General features: G+C 45.1%; 1 protein-coding gene across 2 annotated transcripts in view; it reads left to right on the top strand.

Moving 5' to 3' along the window:
- The first annotated feature begins 1,680 nt into the window (after window positions 1–1,680).
- LOC121275342 (keratinocyte-associated protein 3-like) overlaps window positions 1,681–16,167 on the top strand; it is a 47,098-nt gene continuing 32,611 nt past the window's right edge. For both annotated transcript variants that reach the window (XR_005942387.1, XM_041182847.1), the window contains exon 1: window positions 1,681–1,826. Coding sequence is in view for 1 of the 2 variants with exons in the window: in XM_041182847.1 (XP_041038781.1) it covers window positions 1,769–1,826 (58 nt within the window). In the remaining variant the exon portion in view is untranslated. The remainder of the gene's footprint in view (window positions 1,827–16,167) is intronic.

Raw genomic sequence — 16,167 nt, 5'->3', positions numbered from 1 at the left:
CATGCTTCCTGTTTGCTCTCCTGATTTCTTTTTTAAGTATAATTTAAATTCCACTAGCTGCCATGGTGGGATTTGAACCCATGTCCCCAGGTTGGATTACATTTCTGCTATGCAGCCATCTCTCCTATGTGTTCAATGTATTCAAAAATGTGGAGCATCCGCCATCCTCTCAGGTAGAGTTTTTTTTTATCCCCTCTATCCAGCTCTACCTGTCCCACCCCCGTCTACCGGCTTATATTTCACCTCATTTCTCTATTTCCTTGGTTCTGATGAAGAGTCATACGGACTCAAAACGTTAACTGTGTTCCTCTCTGCAGGTGCTGTCAGACCTGCTGAGTTTTTCCAGCTATTTTTGTTTGTTTCAGATTTCCAGCATCTGTAGTATTTTGCTTTTATCTTAGAGGTTTTTTTTAATTCATGGGATGTGGTTGTTGCTGGCTGGGCCAGCATTTATTGCCCATCCCTAATTGCCCTTGTTCAGAGAGCATTTGAGAGTCAACCACATTGCTGTGGGTCTGGAGTCATATGTAGGCCAGACCAGGTGAGGACAGTAGATTTCCTTATGTTAGTGAACTAGATGGGTTTTTACAACAGTCTACAAATGGTTTTTTAATTCCAGATTTTTATTGAATTCAAATTCCACCATCTGCTGTGGTGGGATTTGAACCAAGGTCTCCAGAATATTAATTACCTTGGGTCTCTGGGTTACCAGCCCAGTGACAATACTACTATGCCGCCACCACTTCCAGCTCCCCTGTTGATTCTAACCATTAACGATCCCATGTTCGTATTCTTAAAAGAATAGGAAGTTCTCCACTGACCTGACTGATATTCTTCATCCAACCAACAACTACATCGCCTCTTTCACTCATTTGCTCTTAATGTCTTGCTGCTATCGGATTTCCTACATTGTCATAGAGGCTACAATTCAGTCAAAATGATTTATTGGTTTAGGGCCTCTTGGGAATTGACTAAACTTTTCCAGCAAAATTTTGCAACATAAAAACTCGGTAAACATTTGTTACAAATCAAAATAAAAGCATAGAAGTGCTGGAAGTACGCAGCAGGTCTGGCAGCATCCACAGAACTGAGAACAGTTAGAAATGTGATAGGTTTTGAGCAAGTGAAAGTGGGGAAGGGTGGGGAGATGGACAAAAGGGAAGGTCTGTGATAGGTTCGAAGGCAGGACAGATTAAATGTTTTGCAAAAACACAAATACCTGGAAAAAAAACTCAGCTTTGCTCTTCTCCGCCGACGCTGCCAGACCTGCTGAGTTTTTCCGGGTATTTCTGTTTGTTTTTGTTTTAGATTTCCAGCATCCGCAGTTTTTTGTTTTTATGTTTGTTTTTTATCTCTAGATTAAATGTTTTGTTCGGTTCAATATATTTGCAACGATTGTCTTCAATTTAGGAATATACTGTGGATGCTGGAAATCTGAAATAATTGCTGGAAATATTCAGAGAAACGTTTCCCTGCCCACAGCTGCTGTTATTTTTGCAACAATCTGTTTTTATTCGTCTTCAATTTACATCTTGCCAGTCTTGATACGCTTCATAGGTTATTGATGGGGATAAAGGCTCAAGAGGAAGTGGTTTATCCTCCCTGCCAGGATATCCTACAATTGGCCAAAAAGCTCATTTTGCGGAAGTGGCTTCAGGCTCTTCCTTCCTGGTCCAGGTGTTGCTTCCGGGGCCGAGGTGAGCGGTGACGTCACGGCAGGTACCTGGCCCAGGTGTTGGGGGGAGAGGTGGCGGCGGCGGCAGCGGCGATGAGAAGCAGCGAACCGGGATCCGGGCTCAGCGCGAGAGGCAACATGTGCGGCTTCGGTAAGTGACCGCATCTGGCCTTCGTGTTTAAGGCTTTTAATCGGAGAGGGGACAAGGCGAGCGAGGAGGGAATGAAGCAGCAACTCACCGAACAGTCTGTAAGGAAAAAAAATCAACAGGAGATAACTCCACGGAGGACTTCCTCCTCCCCTAAGATTCATGTTCAACAATTTTCATGCGAAGAGTTAAATGACGAATTCCATCCCTAATGTAATTATGTCTTTCCCAATTTTTTAAAGCATTTGCTTTTTTTTAAACAAAAGAAATAGGATTTTAGAGGAAAGAATCCCTGTCCTGAAATACTGCAAGGAATTTAAAATGGCACATAAAAACAGAAAAACTGCCTGAGTTTTTCCAGCAGTTTCTGTTTTTATTTCAGATTTCTAGCGTCGGCAGTATTTTGCTTTAATCTGAAATATTGTTTTGATCTGGGATACACTGACTGAAAGCTTAGAAACAGATTCAATAATTACCCTTGCAAAAGGGAATTGGTAATGTGCTTGAAGTGGAAACATTTGCAAGGTTATGGGGAGAGAACAAGGGAGTATGATTAATTGGATAGTATTTCAAAGAGCCAACATGGTTACCATGGGCTGGCTTTCACAAAGGTTCTGCCAGAAAAACAGAATAATTACTTACCCTTTATATATAATAAGCAATTTATTAACATATCAAGTTGGTTGATCATACATGGGACAATATTGGCTCATGCTCTGTCTTTCTGCCTGGTCATTCTCTGAGGCTTGCTCTCCTATTTAATCCCCTAGATGACATTCTGACCACATATTCTCTTCATCACCAGAGCTCCTTGCCATCACAAATCTCTGCCCCTGCCATTTTTCATCTACTGCTGAAGCCCTCACCCCCTCTAGACTTGACTATTCCAATGCTGTCGTCATGGGTAACCAACCATCTACCAGCCTATTTAAGAAAGCTCAGGAAGGGAAACTCGAGAATTCTAGGCTGGTTAAACTAACATTAGTTGATGAGAAACTACTAATCCACTTTTAAGGATGGAGTGGCTGAGCACTTTGAAAATTTTCAGCTAATCGGATAAAACCGATATGGATTTGTAAAGGATAGATCACGCTTGGCGATCCTGATAGAACTTTTTGAAGAGGAGACAAAATTAATGAATGGGGGGAATGTCAATGGATGATATTTATATGGATTTTCAGCAGGCGTTGGACAAAACCAGTCGTAAGAGACTTAACTAATATTAAAGTTCAAGGAGTTGAGGGCAAGTTCTTTTTATTTATTCTTTCATGGAATGGTTGCATTAGCTGCTCATACCTAACTGACTGAGAACTAAGTATCTTGCCAGACTGTTTTAGAGGACAGTTGAGAACCAACCACACTGCTATGGATCTGGAGTCACCTGTAGGCCAGACCAGGTACAGATGGCAGATTTCCTTCCCTAAAGAACATTGGTTAACCAGATGATTTTTTACGACAATAGATGGTTACAGTTGATGTTTCGAGTCTGTATGACCCTTCATCAGAACTAAGACATATAGAAGTGAGATGAAATATAAGCTGGTAGAAGAGGGTGGGACAGGAGAGCTCGATAGGGGGCCAATGATAGGTGGAGGCCAAGAAGAGACTGCCAAAGATGTCATAGACAAAAGGACAAAGGGGTGTTGACGGTGGTGATATTATCTAAAGGATGTGCCAATGGGGACATTAAGAGTAGCAAGCAGGACAAGCTAGTGGCAGATGGCCCTAGTGCGGGTGGGGTGGGGGGAAGGGATCGAAATGGGCTAAAAGATGGAGATGAAACAAGATCAAAATAAATTTAAAAATAGGAGGGAACAGAAAAAAATATAGTTGTAAAAAATGATAAATTATTGGAAAAAGCCGGATTGGAAAGGGGTTGAGGATGGAGGAGAGAGTGCATGATCTGAAATTGTTGAACTCAATATTAGGTCCAGAAGGCTGTAAAGTGCCTGGTCGGAAGCTGAAGCGCTGTTCCTCCAGTTTGCGTTGAGCTTCACTGGAACATTACAGCGGGCCAAGGATGGACATGTGGGCATGAGAGCAGGGTGGTGTGTTGAAATGGCAAGTGACAGGGAGGTCTGGGTCATGCTTGCGGACAGACCAAAGGTCTCCTCTACATTGGAGAGACCAAACGCAGACTTTGTGGAACACCACCGCTGGGGCCTGCCTGCCCATCAAGGGCAAAATTCTGCCCATTAAAGGGGTTAGCTGGGGTAAATAGAGAATAATGGTTTCTACAGGTTGGGAATCTAGGATTGGGGATATCGTCTAAAGATTAGAACCTTTCAGGACTGAAATTAGGAAACATTTCTACCATGCAATGGGTGGTAGAATTTTGGAACTTTTCTGCAAACAACAGTTGATGCTGGCTTGTTAAGTTTAACTCTGATAGAGTGCTGTTAACAAAGGTGAGCTTTTGGAGTTAGGTCACATTAGCCACGATTGACTGAATGGTGGGACAGGCTTGATGGACTAAATAGCCTCTTCTTGTTCCTATATCCCTAACGCATCCATAACTCTACCTCTGTACCTTAACTGGCAACAAGTCCCATTCACCCATCACCCCTGTGCTGTGACTCCCGGTCCAGCAATGCCTCTTTTTGAATTCTCATCCTTGGTTTAAGATCCCCCCCATGACCTAGCTTCTCCCTACAACCAGCCTACAATCTTCTGAGATCTCTCCTTGCCTCCGATTCTGGCCCTTATTTTAATCGTTCCACTGCTGGTGCCTGTGCCTTCAGCACCTAGCCCCTAAGCTCTGGAATATGCTTCTTTAACCACTTGGTCTCTCTCATTCTTTAAGATGCTTCTTAATACCTAATCGTTCACCAGTTCTAATATCACGTGGTTCGGTGTCAAATTGTATTTAGTAACTTTTCTGTGAAGCGCCTTAGGATATTTCACCCTTAAGATATTTTACGCTGTTAAAGGCACTATATAAATGCAAGTTACTGTTCAAAAACAATCCTCCTCTGTCCTTGAAGCTTGTTATTGTTACCCTGTCTGCCTCTACTGCTGCTGTGTACATTAACTTCAGTTCGACAGAGTGAAATAGACAATTGAGTTCAATTTCATAGAATGAATGCTGTGTTCAGCATGGCTGTTATCCAAAAGTAAAGTCACCAGAATAAATCTTCTGTATTTAAAAAAAATACACAAAGGAAAGCATGTCAAGTTGCTTCACAGGCAAGAGGAACAGGGGCTGAGCTTTTTATAGAGTTGGGTGGTAACTCAGAGCTTTGTCAAAGAAATAAGGTTTCTAAGGGCTTCTGAAGGTGAGAAATATAACAGGAGGAGGCCATTCAGCCCAGGAATATCCCACCATTCAGTTAGGTCATGGCTGACCTACATCTTCATCTATCCTCCCTAGTTCCGTAACCGTAAATATCCTTGCCTAGTAAAAATTAGGCTGGAGGTAGAGACGCGGCGCGTGTTCCAGAACAGAAAACTGTGCCACCAGCAACGGAGCCAAGATATAGGCCTACACAAGAGGTCAGAGTCAGGTCAGTGGCAGCTTGAGGGAAAGAAAACTACAGAGGTCGAGTAGGATAGGGTGAGGATATGGAGAATTGTAAACGAGGTTAAGGCCTTTCAATATTAAAAATAGGGCGCTAGGGAGACAGTGTGGGCCATTGGGGATGGGCGAACAGGACAGAATGGCAGAGTTTTGGATGAACTTAATTTGTGAACAACTTTGCAGTGATTGAAATAAAAACAGAAAACGCTGGAAAAACTCAGCAGGTCTGGCAGCATCTGTGGAGAGAGAAACAGAGTTGATGTTTAGAGTCTATACAGACTCGAAACGTTAACTGTTTTTCTCTCTCCACAGATGCTGCCAGACCTGAGTTTTTCCAGTATTTTCTGTTTTTGTTTCATATTTCCGGCATCCACAGTATTTTGCTTTTATTTATTTACACTGAATGAGTCCGGAGCTGATGGTAATGAAGGGTTTCGGCAACAGTATAGTCAAGGCAAGCCGTGACCTAATTGAGTGGCGGAGTAGGCCTGAGGGGCTGAATGACCTCTTCCTGTCCCTGATGTTATTTATAAGGCAGGCATAGGGAAGGTCAAAACACACCCTTGGTGAATAGGAATGTATCACAGTCATCTTCACTCCTGTCTTTATACGACAACATTTATATAGTGCCTTTAATGTAATAAAACATCCCAAAATGCTAAACGGGAGTGTAAATCGGGCAATAATTCACACAGCCAAAGAAGGACACATTGGGACAGATGACCAAAAACTTGGTCAGAAAGGTCAGTTCTAAGGAGTGTCTTAAAGGAGAAGCGAGGAATGTAGGTACTTTCCAGCTGGATACTGATTAGAGCAGGAATCCTAGCTTCTATTTTTTTCCCCTCTTTGCCGGCTCAGGGCACTGAAAGGAATTAAGATCCCAATCTAGAACAGAATTGGGCTTCCTTGGTCGGTGTAGCTTGGACCTGTCACTGAGCATGGCTGAGATTCTTCCCAGTCTGCAAGTCAATGATTAACGGGTAGAGTAATCCTGACTGGAGAGGCAGAGGGATACTGACTTGTGCTTTGCTCCAGTAAACTTCAGAGCTTTAGTTGATTAAATACCAGCTGCTGTACTGCACACAGTTGGAGGGTGGTGGTTGGGTGAGTGGGTGGGAGACCTAGATTCTTCCCACCTTCCCTTATGGATGGGTATGTGGGATGTGTGCCTTCCATACTGGGCAAACAAAATTGTCCAGGTCAGGTGCATATACCTTTCTCAATAGCTTGAATTGGAGAGTGTAAACACACTGCAAAACCCAAAACATAATGTCGACTGTTCGATGTAATTTTGCAATTGGACAGAATTTGGTGAACAATCCTGAGTGCGCTAGTAGATACACTAACAACCAGTTTAAGATAATCAGTAATGTAGCTCACTTAACGCTTGCTCGAAGCGATATACATTCATACGCAGAGACGTGTTCCCTGCAAACAAAAGAAATATGTTCAAGCCTTGGGCCTTTTTTTTTAATTACCTGGGAGCTTGGAGAGCCTCTAGGTCCCCATTGATTTCTCCATAGCAATGCCTCAGCCAATCAGAGTTGCCTTGCCAATCAATCAGCACCCTTCTTTCCTGTAGTATAACTGTTGTGATCGTTTGAAATTTGGCATTCTTGTGTTTGTCCTAATGACCGTAAGATGAAAAGCTTCAGCAGCAATATTCAAGCTCTGTACTAACCAAGTGACTGTTTACTTTTTTCTTGTTTATTCATTCATGCAGCTGACCAAAATAAGGGCAATCCGTAAAATTCAAGCCAGATCCACAAATAGCAAGGCATTTTTAATGTTTTTTCCACTAAGAAGCATTACTGCAAGGGATTAGAATGTGCTTTATAGTTTGGAGATAAAAAGGTAGGCAGTCCCTTGGTAACCAAGTGGATAAGGACGCTGCTTGGCGGAGCACAGACAGAGCAGAAAATTTTGATTCTCAGTCTTTGTTCTCACACCAATGGGGCTGAGGGTTAACAATTAGGCTGGGGTTTTGCTCCCAATTGTGACTGCTCACTTCTGTCTCTACTTGACCCTGTCTATGTTTGTAGAACAAATGGGACTTGCCTGTGATGTACCCTATTGTTGTCCACCCTCCAAACACCTTCCATTTAGCCATTAAAGAATGGCTACTTGATGTGAGGTGTTAGTGCTCGGGGGGCATCACATCCAGGAACAGTCAGTCCCTTTGAGAGAGAGAATTTGGGAAGGGGCATAAAATCAGAAACAAGAGAGGAAGAGAAGGATAAGACCACAAAAGGAATGGTGTGCTTTCAATACTATTAGTTAGAATTGTTTAAAGCATGTATTTGTGTTTGTAGGGTCAATGCTACAACAATGAACCTCTGACATTTAACCACTTTTATCACTATAACATGATTTCTTATGGGTATGAGGGCAAGCTCTATCATGAGGAGTCTAGAATTCTGTGTTGCTCTTAAATTCTCATCTTTTTTTTTAAGTGTTTCCTTTGCCTCTCTCTTCCTAATCCCTGTAACCTCCTGCAGCTCTGCAACCCTTCAAGATCTCTACGCTTTTCTATTTCTGGCCTCTTGCATATGAAATAGGAGTTGGGTAGGTCATTCAGAGTTTCAAACTCCTGCTCTTCTCGTTTGTAACTACTCCACCATTGGTGGCTGTGCCTTCAGCTGCCTTGGCCCTCAGTTCTGAAACTCCCTCCCTAAACCCCTCCATCTCTTCACCTCTCTCTCTCTCTCTCTCTCCCCCCCCACCCCACCTCCTTTAAGATGCTCCTTAAAACGTATCTCTTTGACCCAGCTCATGGTTACCCATCTGATATCTACTTGCATGGCCCAGGGTCAAATTTTGTTTAGTTGCGCTCTTGTGAAGTGCCTTGGCATATTTTACTACAATAAAGGTGCTGTATAAATGCAAGTTGTTGATCTTGTCATTAGACTAAGAGCACAGGCATCAGATGGGGTTTAAAGTGTGATTTTAGGACTGTAAAGTGGGAGTATAAGAGGATCAGATCTTCTAATAAACATGGAGACATCTTTATGCGCATTTAATTAATCTTTAATTATTCAGATAATTCGATTCTTGAAAACATCAACAGTCAATTATCGGCTGCTCATTCAATTGAATAGAAAATGGCCAGGCAAGTCTATTCACACCTGTTGCATTGACTTGTGTTGAGTGAATAATTGCATTTCCTAAATCCTTTGCTCAGTTAGTTAGATCACAGTCATTAGTTGCAATTATTTGCATTGTATAGCACCCTTAATGTGCCAGAACCACTTCATGGACTGAAACAGGCACAGAGCAATAGTGGGAGACAGGACAAATCTCTACGGATTGGGAGAGAATTAGAGAGGCAATGGGACTTGGAGGAGTAGGGCTGGAAGCTTTGTCATCAATGGTGCAGTGAAGAGAAGAGAGTGCACAGGCGCCTTTGGTGGTGTACATACACGAATTTTTGAAAGTGACAGGACAAGTTGAGAAGGCTGTTTAAAAAGATGTCCCTAACTTTATAAATAGAGCACAAAAGCAAGGGAAGTTACTTGAAACACTGGTTAGGACTCGGCTAGAGTCTGTTGTCCATTTCTGGGCACCTTGCATTAGGAAGGATGTCAAGGCCTATTGGGTTGTTCTCCTTGAAGCAGAGAAGGTTAAGGGGAGATTTGACAGAGGTGTTTAAAATTATGGCTGACTTTGGCATAGTGAAAAAAGAAGCAATTGTTTCCACTGGCAGGAAGATTATAGCCAGAGCACTTAGATTTGAGGTGATTGGCAAAAGAACCAGGGACAAAATGGAATTTTTGTTTTACACAGCAGGTTATAGTGATCTAGAATGTGCCATCTATAGATGGTGGCAGAGCAGATTTCAACTATAATTTTCAAAAGGCAATTGAATAGTTGTCACTTGCTAGCAGAGAACTTGAGTATTGCTGAAAAAGAGATGCGCTGTCAAAGCTTTTTATATTTCACTCATCAGGACAGATAGAAGAATACCAGATTTCAAAGGGAGCAACTATTTATACTGCATGAGAAAAGGTGCTGATTGATTGGCAAGTTGACTCTGATTGGTCAAGGTGTAGCACGGAGAATGCACCAGGAAACTATTGTTCGCCAAGGTTTTGTTTAATTCAAAAAAGGTGCAAGCATGTCCCTTTGAAATTTTTGTATCCTTGTACCTGTCCTGATGAGTGCATGATGCAAAGCTTCGACAGCATGTCTCTTTTTACAGCAATACGCCATTGAATAACTACTTGTCGGAGGAATGTTTGCAGGACTGTGGGGAAAGAGCAGGGGATTGGGTATAAGCCAATAGCTCTTTCAAGGAGCCAGCAAATTGTGGGTAAAAAAACTTTGAAAGCAATGCTCTGCATCCAAGGAGCTAGTGGAGGTCGGTGAGGAGATGGGTGACGGCCAAGTGGGATCTAATAAAGAACACGATAGGGCCATAGGGAATTTGATTGAAAATAGAAAGAATTGCATTTATATAGCGCCCTTCTTGATCTCAATACATCCCAAAGTGCTTTATCACCAAGAAAGTACTTTTTAAATGTAGCCACTATTGTAATATTGGAAATGTGGCGGTCAATTTGTGTACAGCAAGTTCACACAAACAGCAAAGCGGTAATGACCAGATAAGCGCTTTTAGTGATGTTGATTAAGGGATAAGTATTGGCCAGGTCAGCGGGGATAACTCCCCTGCTGTCCACCAAAATAGTGCAATGGGATTTTTGTGCCGACCTGAGAGGGCATACTCAGGCTTGATTTAACACCTCTGAAAGACGGTATCTCTGACAGTGCAGCATTCCCTCAGTACTACCTGGAGTGTCAGCCTATATTTTTTGTGCTCCAGACTCTAAACTGGATTTAATGTTAGTTGGAGCTTGGGAAGCCAATGAGGAGGGGCACTGGAGAAATTGTTGATGCCGCTAATGAAAGTGGGTGGATGAAGGTTTCTGTGCCAGTAAGGACAGAAGCTAGTGATGTTGTGGAGATCAAAATAAATGGTGTTGATAATGGAGGGGACATGGTATGAAGCTCAGTTGGGGATTGAGCACAGCACAATTTTCGTGCTGATTTAACTTGGGCAAGCAGCAAGTGAAGGGGCTAGAATCTGGTTGGGAATATTGCAGTTTGGTGGGAGGGTCTCAAAGGTCTTAATGAAGTTAAGTTGGAGAAATATTTGGTGTTATCTCCATGTTGGGCAAGTGGCAACCATGAAATTGATGAAGATGGCTACAGATAAGGTGGGGCTGGCAGTCATCAGTGTGCGCTGGGATGCTTACCCTTATCTCTCTAGATAATATCGCCAATGGGCAATGAGTAAACAAGAAAACAGAGTGCAAAGGAAATGATTGATGACAGGATAGGTGCAAGTGTTGTGGGATTTGCGGGTTAGGTACAAGTGTTTTGGGGGGCTGGTTAGGTACGAGTGTCCTGGGGGAGGGGCGAGCTAGGTGCGAGTGTTGTGGGATGGGGCGGGTTAGGCACCAGTGTTGTGGGGGAGGAGCAGGTTAGGTGCCAGTGTTGTGGGGGTTAGGTGCCAGTATTGTGGGGGTTAGGTGCCAGTATTGTGGGGGTTAGGTGCCAGTGTTGTGGGGGTTAGGTGCCAGTGTTGTGGGGGAGGAGCAGGTTAGGCACCAGTGTTGTGGGGGAGGAGCAGGTTAGGTGCCAGTGTTGTGGGGGTTAGGTGCCAGTATTGTGGGGGTTAGGTGCCAGTATTGTGGGGGTTAGGTGCCAGTGTTGTGGGGGTTAGGTGCCAGTGTTGTGGGGGAGGAGCAGGTTAGGCACCAGTGTTGTGGGGGTTAGGTGCGAGTGTTGTGGGGGAGGGGCAGGTTAGGTGCGAGTGTTGTGGGGGAGGGGTGGGCTGGGTGCCAGTGTTGTGGGGGTTAGGTGCCAGTGTTGTGGGGGAGGGGCAAGTTAGGCGCCGGTGTTGTGGGGGAGGGGCGGGTTAGGTGCCAGTGTTGTGGGGGAGGGGCGGGTTAGGTGCCAGTGTTGTGGGGGAGGGGCAGGTTAGGTGCCAGTGTTGTGGGGGAGGGGTGGGCTGGGCGCCAGTGTTGTGGGGGTTAGGTGCCAGTGTTGTGGGGGAGGGGCAGGTTAGGTGCCGATGTTGTGGGGGAGGGGCGGGTTAGGTGCCAGTGTTGTGGGGGAGGGGCAGGTTAGTCGCCGGTGTTGTGGGGGAGGGGCGGGTTAGATGCCAGTGTTGTGGGGGTTAGGTGCCAGTGTTGTGGGGGAGGGGCGGGTTAGGCGCCGGTGTTGTGGGGGTTAGGTGCCAGTGTTGTGGGGGAGGGGCGGGTTAAGTGCCAGTGTTGTGGGGGAGGGTCGGGTTAGGTGCCAGTGTTGTGGGGGAGGGGCAGGTTAGGTGCTAGTGTTGTGGGGGAGGGGTGGGCTGGGCGCCGGTGTTGTGGGGGTTAGGTGCCAGTGTTGTGGGGGTTAGGTGCCAGTGTTGTGGGGGAGGAGCAGGTTAGGCACCGGTGTTGTGGGGGAGGGGTGGGTTAGGCGCCGGTGTTGTGGGGGAGGGGCAGGTTAGGTGCTAGTGTTGTGGGGGTTAGGTGCCAGTGTTGTGGGGGAGGAGCAGGTTAGGCACCAGTGTTGTGGGGGTTAGGTGCCAGTGTTGTGGGGGAGGGGTGGGTTAGGTGCCAGTGTTGTGGGGGAGGGGCAGGTTAGGCGCCGGTGTTGTGGGGGAGGGGCGGGTTAGGCGCCGGTGTTGTGGGGGAGGGGCGGGTTAGGTGCCCGTGTTGTGGGGGTTAGGTGCCAGTGTTGTGGGGGAGGGGTGGGCTGGGTGCCAGTGTTGTGGGGGTTAGGTGCCAGTGTTGTGGGGGAGGGGCGGGTTAGGTGCCAGAGTTGTGGGGGAGGGGTGGGCTGGGTGCCAGTGTTGTGGGGGTTAGGTGCCAGTGTTGTGGGGAGGGGCAGGTTAGGCGCCGGTGTTGTGGGGGAGGGGCGGGTTAGGTGCCAGTGTTGTGGGGGAGGGGCGGGTTAGGTGCCAGTATTGTGGGGGAGGGGCGGGTTAGGTGCCAGTGTTGTGGGGGTTTAGGCACCAGTGTTGTGGGGGAGGGGCAGGTTAGGCGCTAGTATTGTATGGGAGGGGTGGGTTAGGCGCTAGTATTGAATGGGAGGGGTGGGTTAGGCGCTAGTATTGTATGGGAGGGGTGGGTTAGGCGCTAGTATTGTATGGGAGGGGTGGGTTAGGCGCTAGTATTGTGGGGGAGGGGCGGGTTAGGCGCTCATGTTGTGGGAGTTGGAGGGTAAGGAGACGGTATCTTGATATTTCTGGAGGTGGCAGTACTCCCTCTGGAGGGAAGGTTGCAATTTCTACAAGTTGCTAGTCAGAAGCTTTTGACTGGATCAGGCTGTGTCTGACTTTCAGTATAAGGTAAGAGAATTTCTTCCTCTTCCTTCCCCTCTTCCATCCGTTCCCCTCCACCCTCCCCCTGTCTTGACTCAAAGTAACCCTGTCTCTCGCATGTGTACCTTTCTGATAAACGGTTTCCCAGATAGCATTTACACTAGGGCGAGTCATGCCAAGTACAAACGAAAAAGCATTTTGCAAATATTTGTGTTCATGTTCAAGCAGCAATTCAGCCTGTCACTCAATACTTTTACACTGCAGGAGCTGCATCAAAATCAATGACACAGTTTGTCCCCCAACAACTCCGCTAACTACCCTAAACATTGTCGATCTGTGAATAACGTCTTTGACATCAGCTACAAGTTACCTCTCTGAGTAGAAAGATGATGAACATGACTTGCACGTGAATTAGATTATAGAGAGCGAGAGTTGTGCCTCACCCTCTTATCCTGGCCTACCTTGGTCTAGTGCAAGATGATGGCTGGAGGTAGATCCAGATGCAGTGGGTGATGACTTCTGTGTCTTTTTGAGTTCTATGGGTTTCACAGCATTGTTTCATAGTTTGCCACTGTGAGATTTGAACTCTTGATTCATAGTTTGCCATTGTGAGATTTGAACTCTTGATCTTGGGGTTACAAACCCAGTACCATAACCACTTGGCCATTTAGGCCAAGCCAAATAATTGGCCTACTTGGTTGCCAGCCGCTTGCCAGGATCATAGTTTGCCATTGTGAGAGTTGAACTCTTGATCTTGGGGTTACAAACCCAGTACCATAACCACTTGGCCATTTAGGCCAAGCTTTCCTGAAGCCAGTTTGTAACTCTTTTGAATACAAACCCGTTTCCATCTGTTTCAGATGAAGTTACATTGTTTCATAGTTTGCCATTGTGAGATTTGAACTCTTGATCTTAGGGTTACAAGCCCAGTACCTTTACCACTTGGCTATTTAGGCCAAGCCTAGGTTTCACAGCATGGTGCTGACCTGCATCAGGACTGTTCAATTAGTCTCAACCGCCTAGCCCGCTAAATTCAGTCTTCACGTGCCAGGGTAGACAAGTCCCTGAGTAGGGGACCTGATGGTTACTCTCACTTAGTTTTCCTGCCGTTTGGAGCAGTTTTCTGGTGTGTGGCCCCTGTTGCATGCTAACAACTACTGGGAGTCACAGCTGAGAGCTGGGTGAAGGTGAGAACAGGATGATCCACTCCAAAGGGTGCGGTGGGCCCACCTTTGAGAGGTGTTGCTAGCAGTCCCTTACACCCTTTACGATCCAGTAACTTGTCCAGAATAGTCTGTGTTTTCCTGTCCTATTTTCCTCCTGGGTGCAGAATGGCCTTATCACTCACCTACCTATCCATTGGAACCCTACCAAACACTCCAGATAATGAACATGCTCCTCTTCATCTCGAAGGATGAACAAAAGAGAGATGTCTCTCCGAGTAAACGTAAGGAGATGATCTGACTTAACAGGGAATCCAGCGCGTACAGAGAGTGATTCTTGACTTGGAGCATGATTTCAGGAGAGGGGGCGCGTGAAGATTGCTTAACTGAAAGGGGGTCTTGGAAATTGATTTTGTAGTGCTTGAAATAATAACTCATTATAGAATCATTCAATAAAATCATAGAATCTTACAACCAAGAAGGAGGTCATTAGGCCCATCGAGACTGTACTGGCTCTTTGAAAAAAATGATCCAATTAGGCCCCATCCCCTGTTAATAGTATTTTAATTATATCATTAAGATACACAGTGGAGGCCATTGTTTAATTACTAACTTAAAATTGTCATTTGGTAGTACTGAGCTTTAGTATTGCTGCAAAAAGCTGTCGAAGCTTTTTGTCTTGCACTCATCAGGACAGTTCACAAGAATACCAATAGTAAAGGGAACAATTTATACTGCATGAGAAGAGAGTGCTGATTGGTTGGCAAGTGGACTCTGATTGGTAGAGGCATAGCCGTGGAGAATGCATTAGGAAAAAGTTACCTGCCAAGCTTTTGTTCAAATTCAAACCAGGTAGGTCGATTCTGGTTATGGCATTGCCATGGGAAATGAACCACAGAATGAATGTCCTTCAAGCTTTTGTTTAGTTGAAAAAGGCGCAATACGTGGACAAGCTCCTTCTGTTAGGACATGGCCCTAGGTGTGTATATATATATATGAAGCTTCTAGCATGCATAAGTGAGCCACACTGCAAGCCCAATTGATAATCTTAAATTGGTTATCAGTGTAATTCTTAGCACAATCAGGATTGCTTAGCAAGTGTTATCTAATCGTGGAATCACATCTACTGTTGGACACAATATTTTGAGTTTTGCAAGCACGGGCTGGTTGACTACAGTCAGTACTTTGCCTGTTACAAACAGCCAAAGGGACTTGTTGGTTGATATGAACCCTTGTTGTTCCCTTTACAATTGGTATTCTTATGAACTATCGCGATGAGTGCAAGACGAAAAGCTTTGCCAGCATGCGCCTTTCCTCAGCAATACCTAAGCACTTGAGCACTATAAAGAGAGGCTGAAGCCTGGCTAACTTGGTAGAGCAAAAGAGTCTTAATGACAAGATCATGGGTTCAAGCCCCAACGTGAGTGGTTCTGTTTTTTTTTGTAATGTCTCACTTTGTAAATCAATCTAAAATGGAATAAATTTTCACAAACTGGCTGTAGGAGGTATTAAGAGAAATTGCTGGGACACTGGGTGAGTAGGTAGGATATAGATATATGTAATGCTGCATTCTGTAAATAAAGGAACTATCAAACAAAGGATTTATCTCTGGTTTTATACTTCACCATTTATCATCCCCTGCGCTTTCCCCATAGCCATTGAGCCATAGAAAAGTTACAGTGCAGAAAGAGGCCATTCAACTCATTGTGTCTCTGCCACCCATTCTTATCCCATCTTCCAGCACTGGTATGTAGTCTTGCAGGTTTTTAAAATATTATATAGCACCTTTTTTATACTTGCTAATGGGATGTGGGCATCTCTGGCTATGCCAGCATTTATTGCCTATCCCTAATTGCCCGTGTTCAGAGGGCATTTGAGAGTCAACCACATTTCTGTGGGTCTGGAGTCAGATGGCAGATTTCCTTCCTTAAACAACATTAGTCAACCAGGTGGGTTTTTACGACAATTAACAATGGCTTCATGGTCATCATTAGACTTTTAATTCCAGATTTGTATTGAATTCGAACCTGGGTCCCCAGAGCATTACTCTGGAGCTCTGGATTACCAGCCCAGTGACAATATGCCACCGCCTTCCCTGCCCTTCAGGTGCTGATCCAGGTACCTTTTAAATGAGTTGAGGGTTTCTGCCTCCACCACCAAACCAGACAGCAAATCCCGGACCTCTGCTTCCACCAAGTTTCCAGGCAGTGCATTCTAAATTGTATCTTGCTGCTTAAAAAAAAATGATCATCTCCCCTGTGTGAATTATCTTAAAACTGTGTCCACTGGTTATTGATAGTGGAAACAGTTTCTCCCCATCTACACCTGTCACAATCCTTCATTAAATGTCCC

This window comes from Carcharodon carcharias, chromosome 2 (assembly GCF_017639515.1).
Source record: "Carcharodon carcharias isolate sCarCar2 chromosome 2, sCarCar2.pri, whole genome shotgun sequence".
Taxonomy (NCBI): Eukaryota; Metazoa; Chordata; class Chondrichthyes; order Lamniformes; family Lamnidae; genus Carcharodon; species Carcharodon carcharias.
Note: the sequence above shows the minus strand (reverse complement) of the source record. Positions and strands in the feature narration are given on the sequence as shown.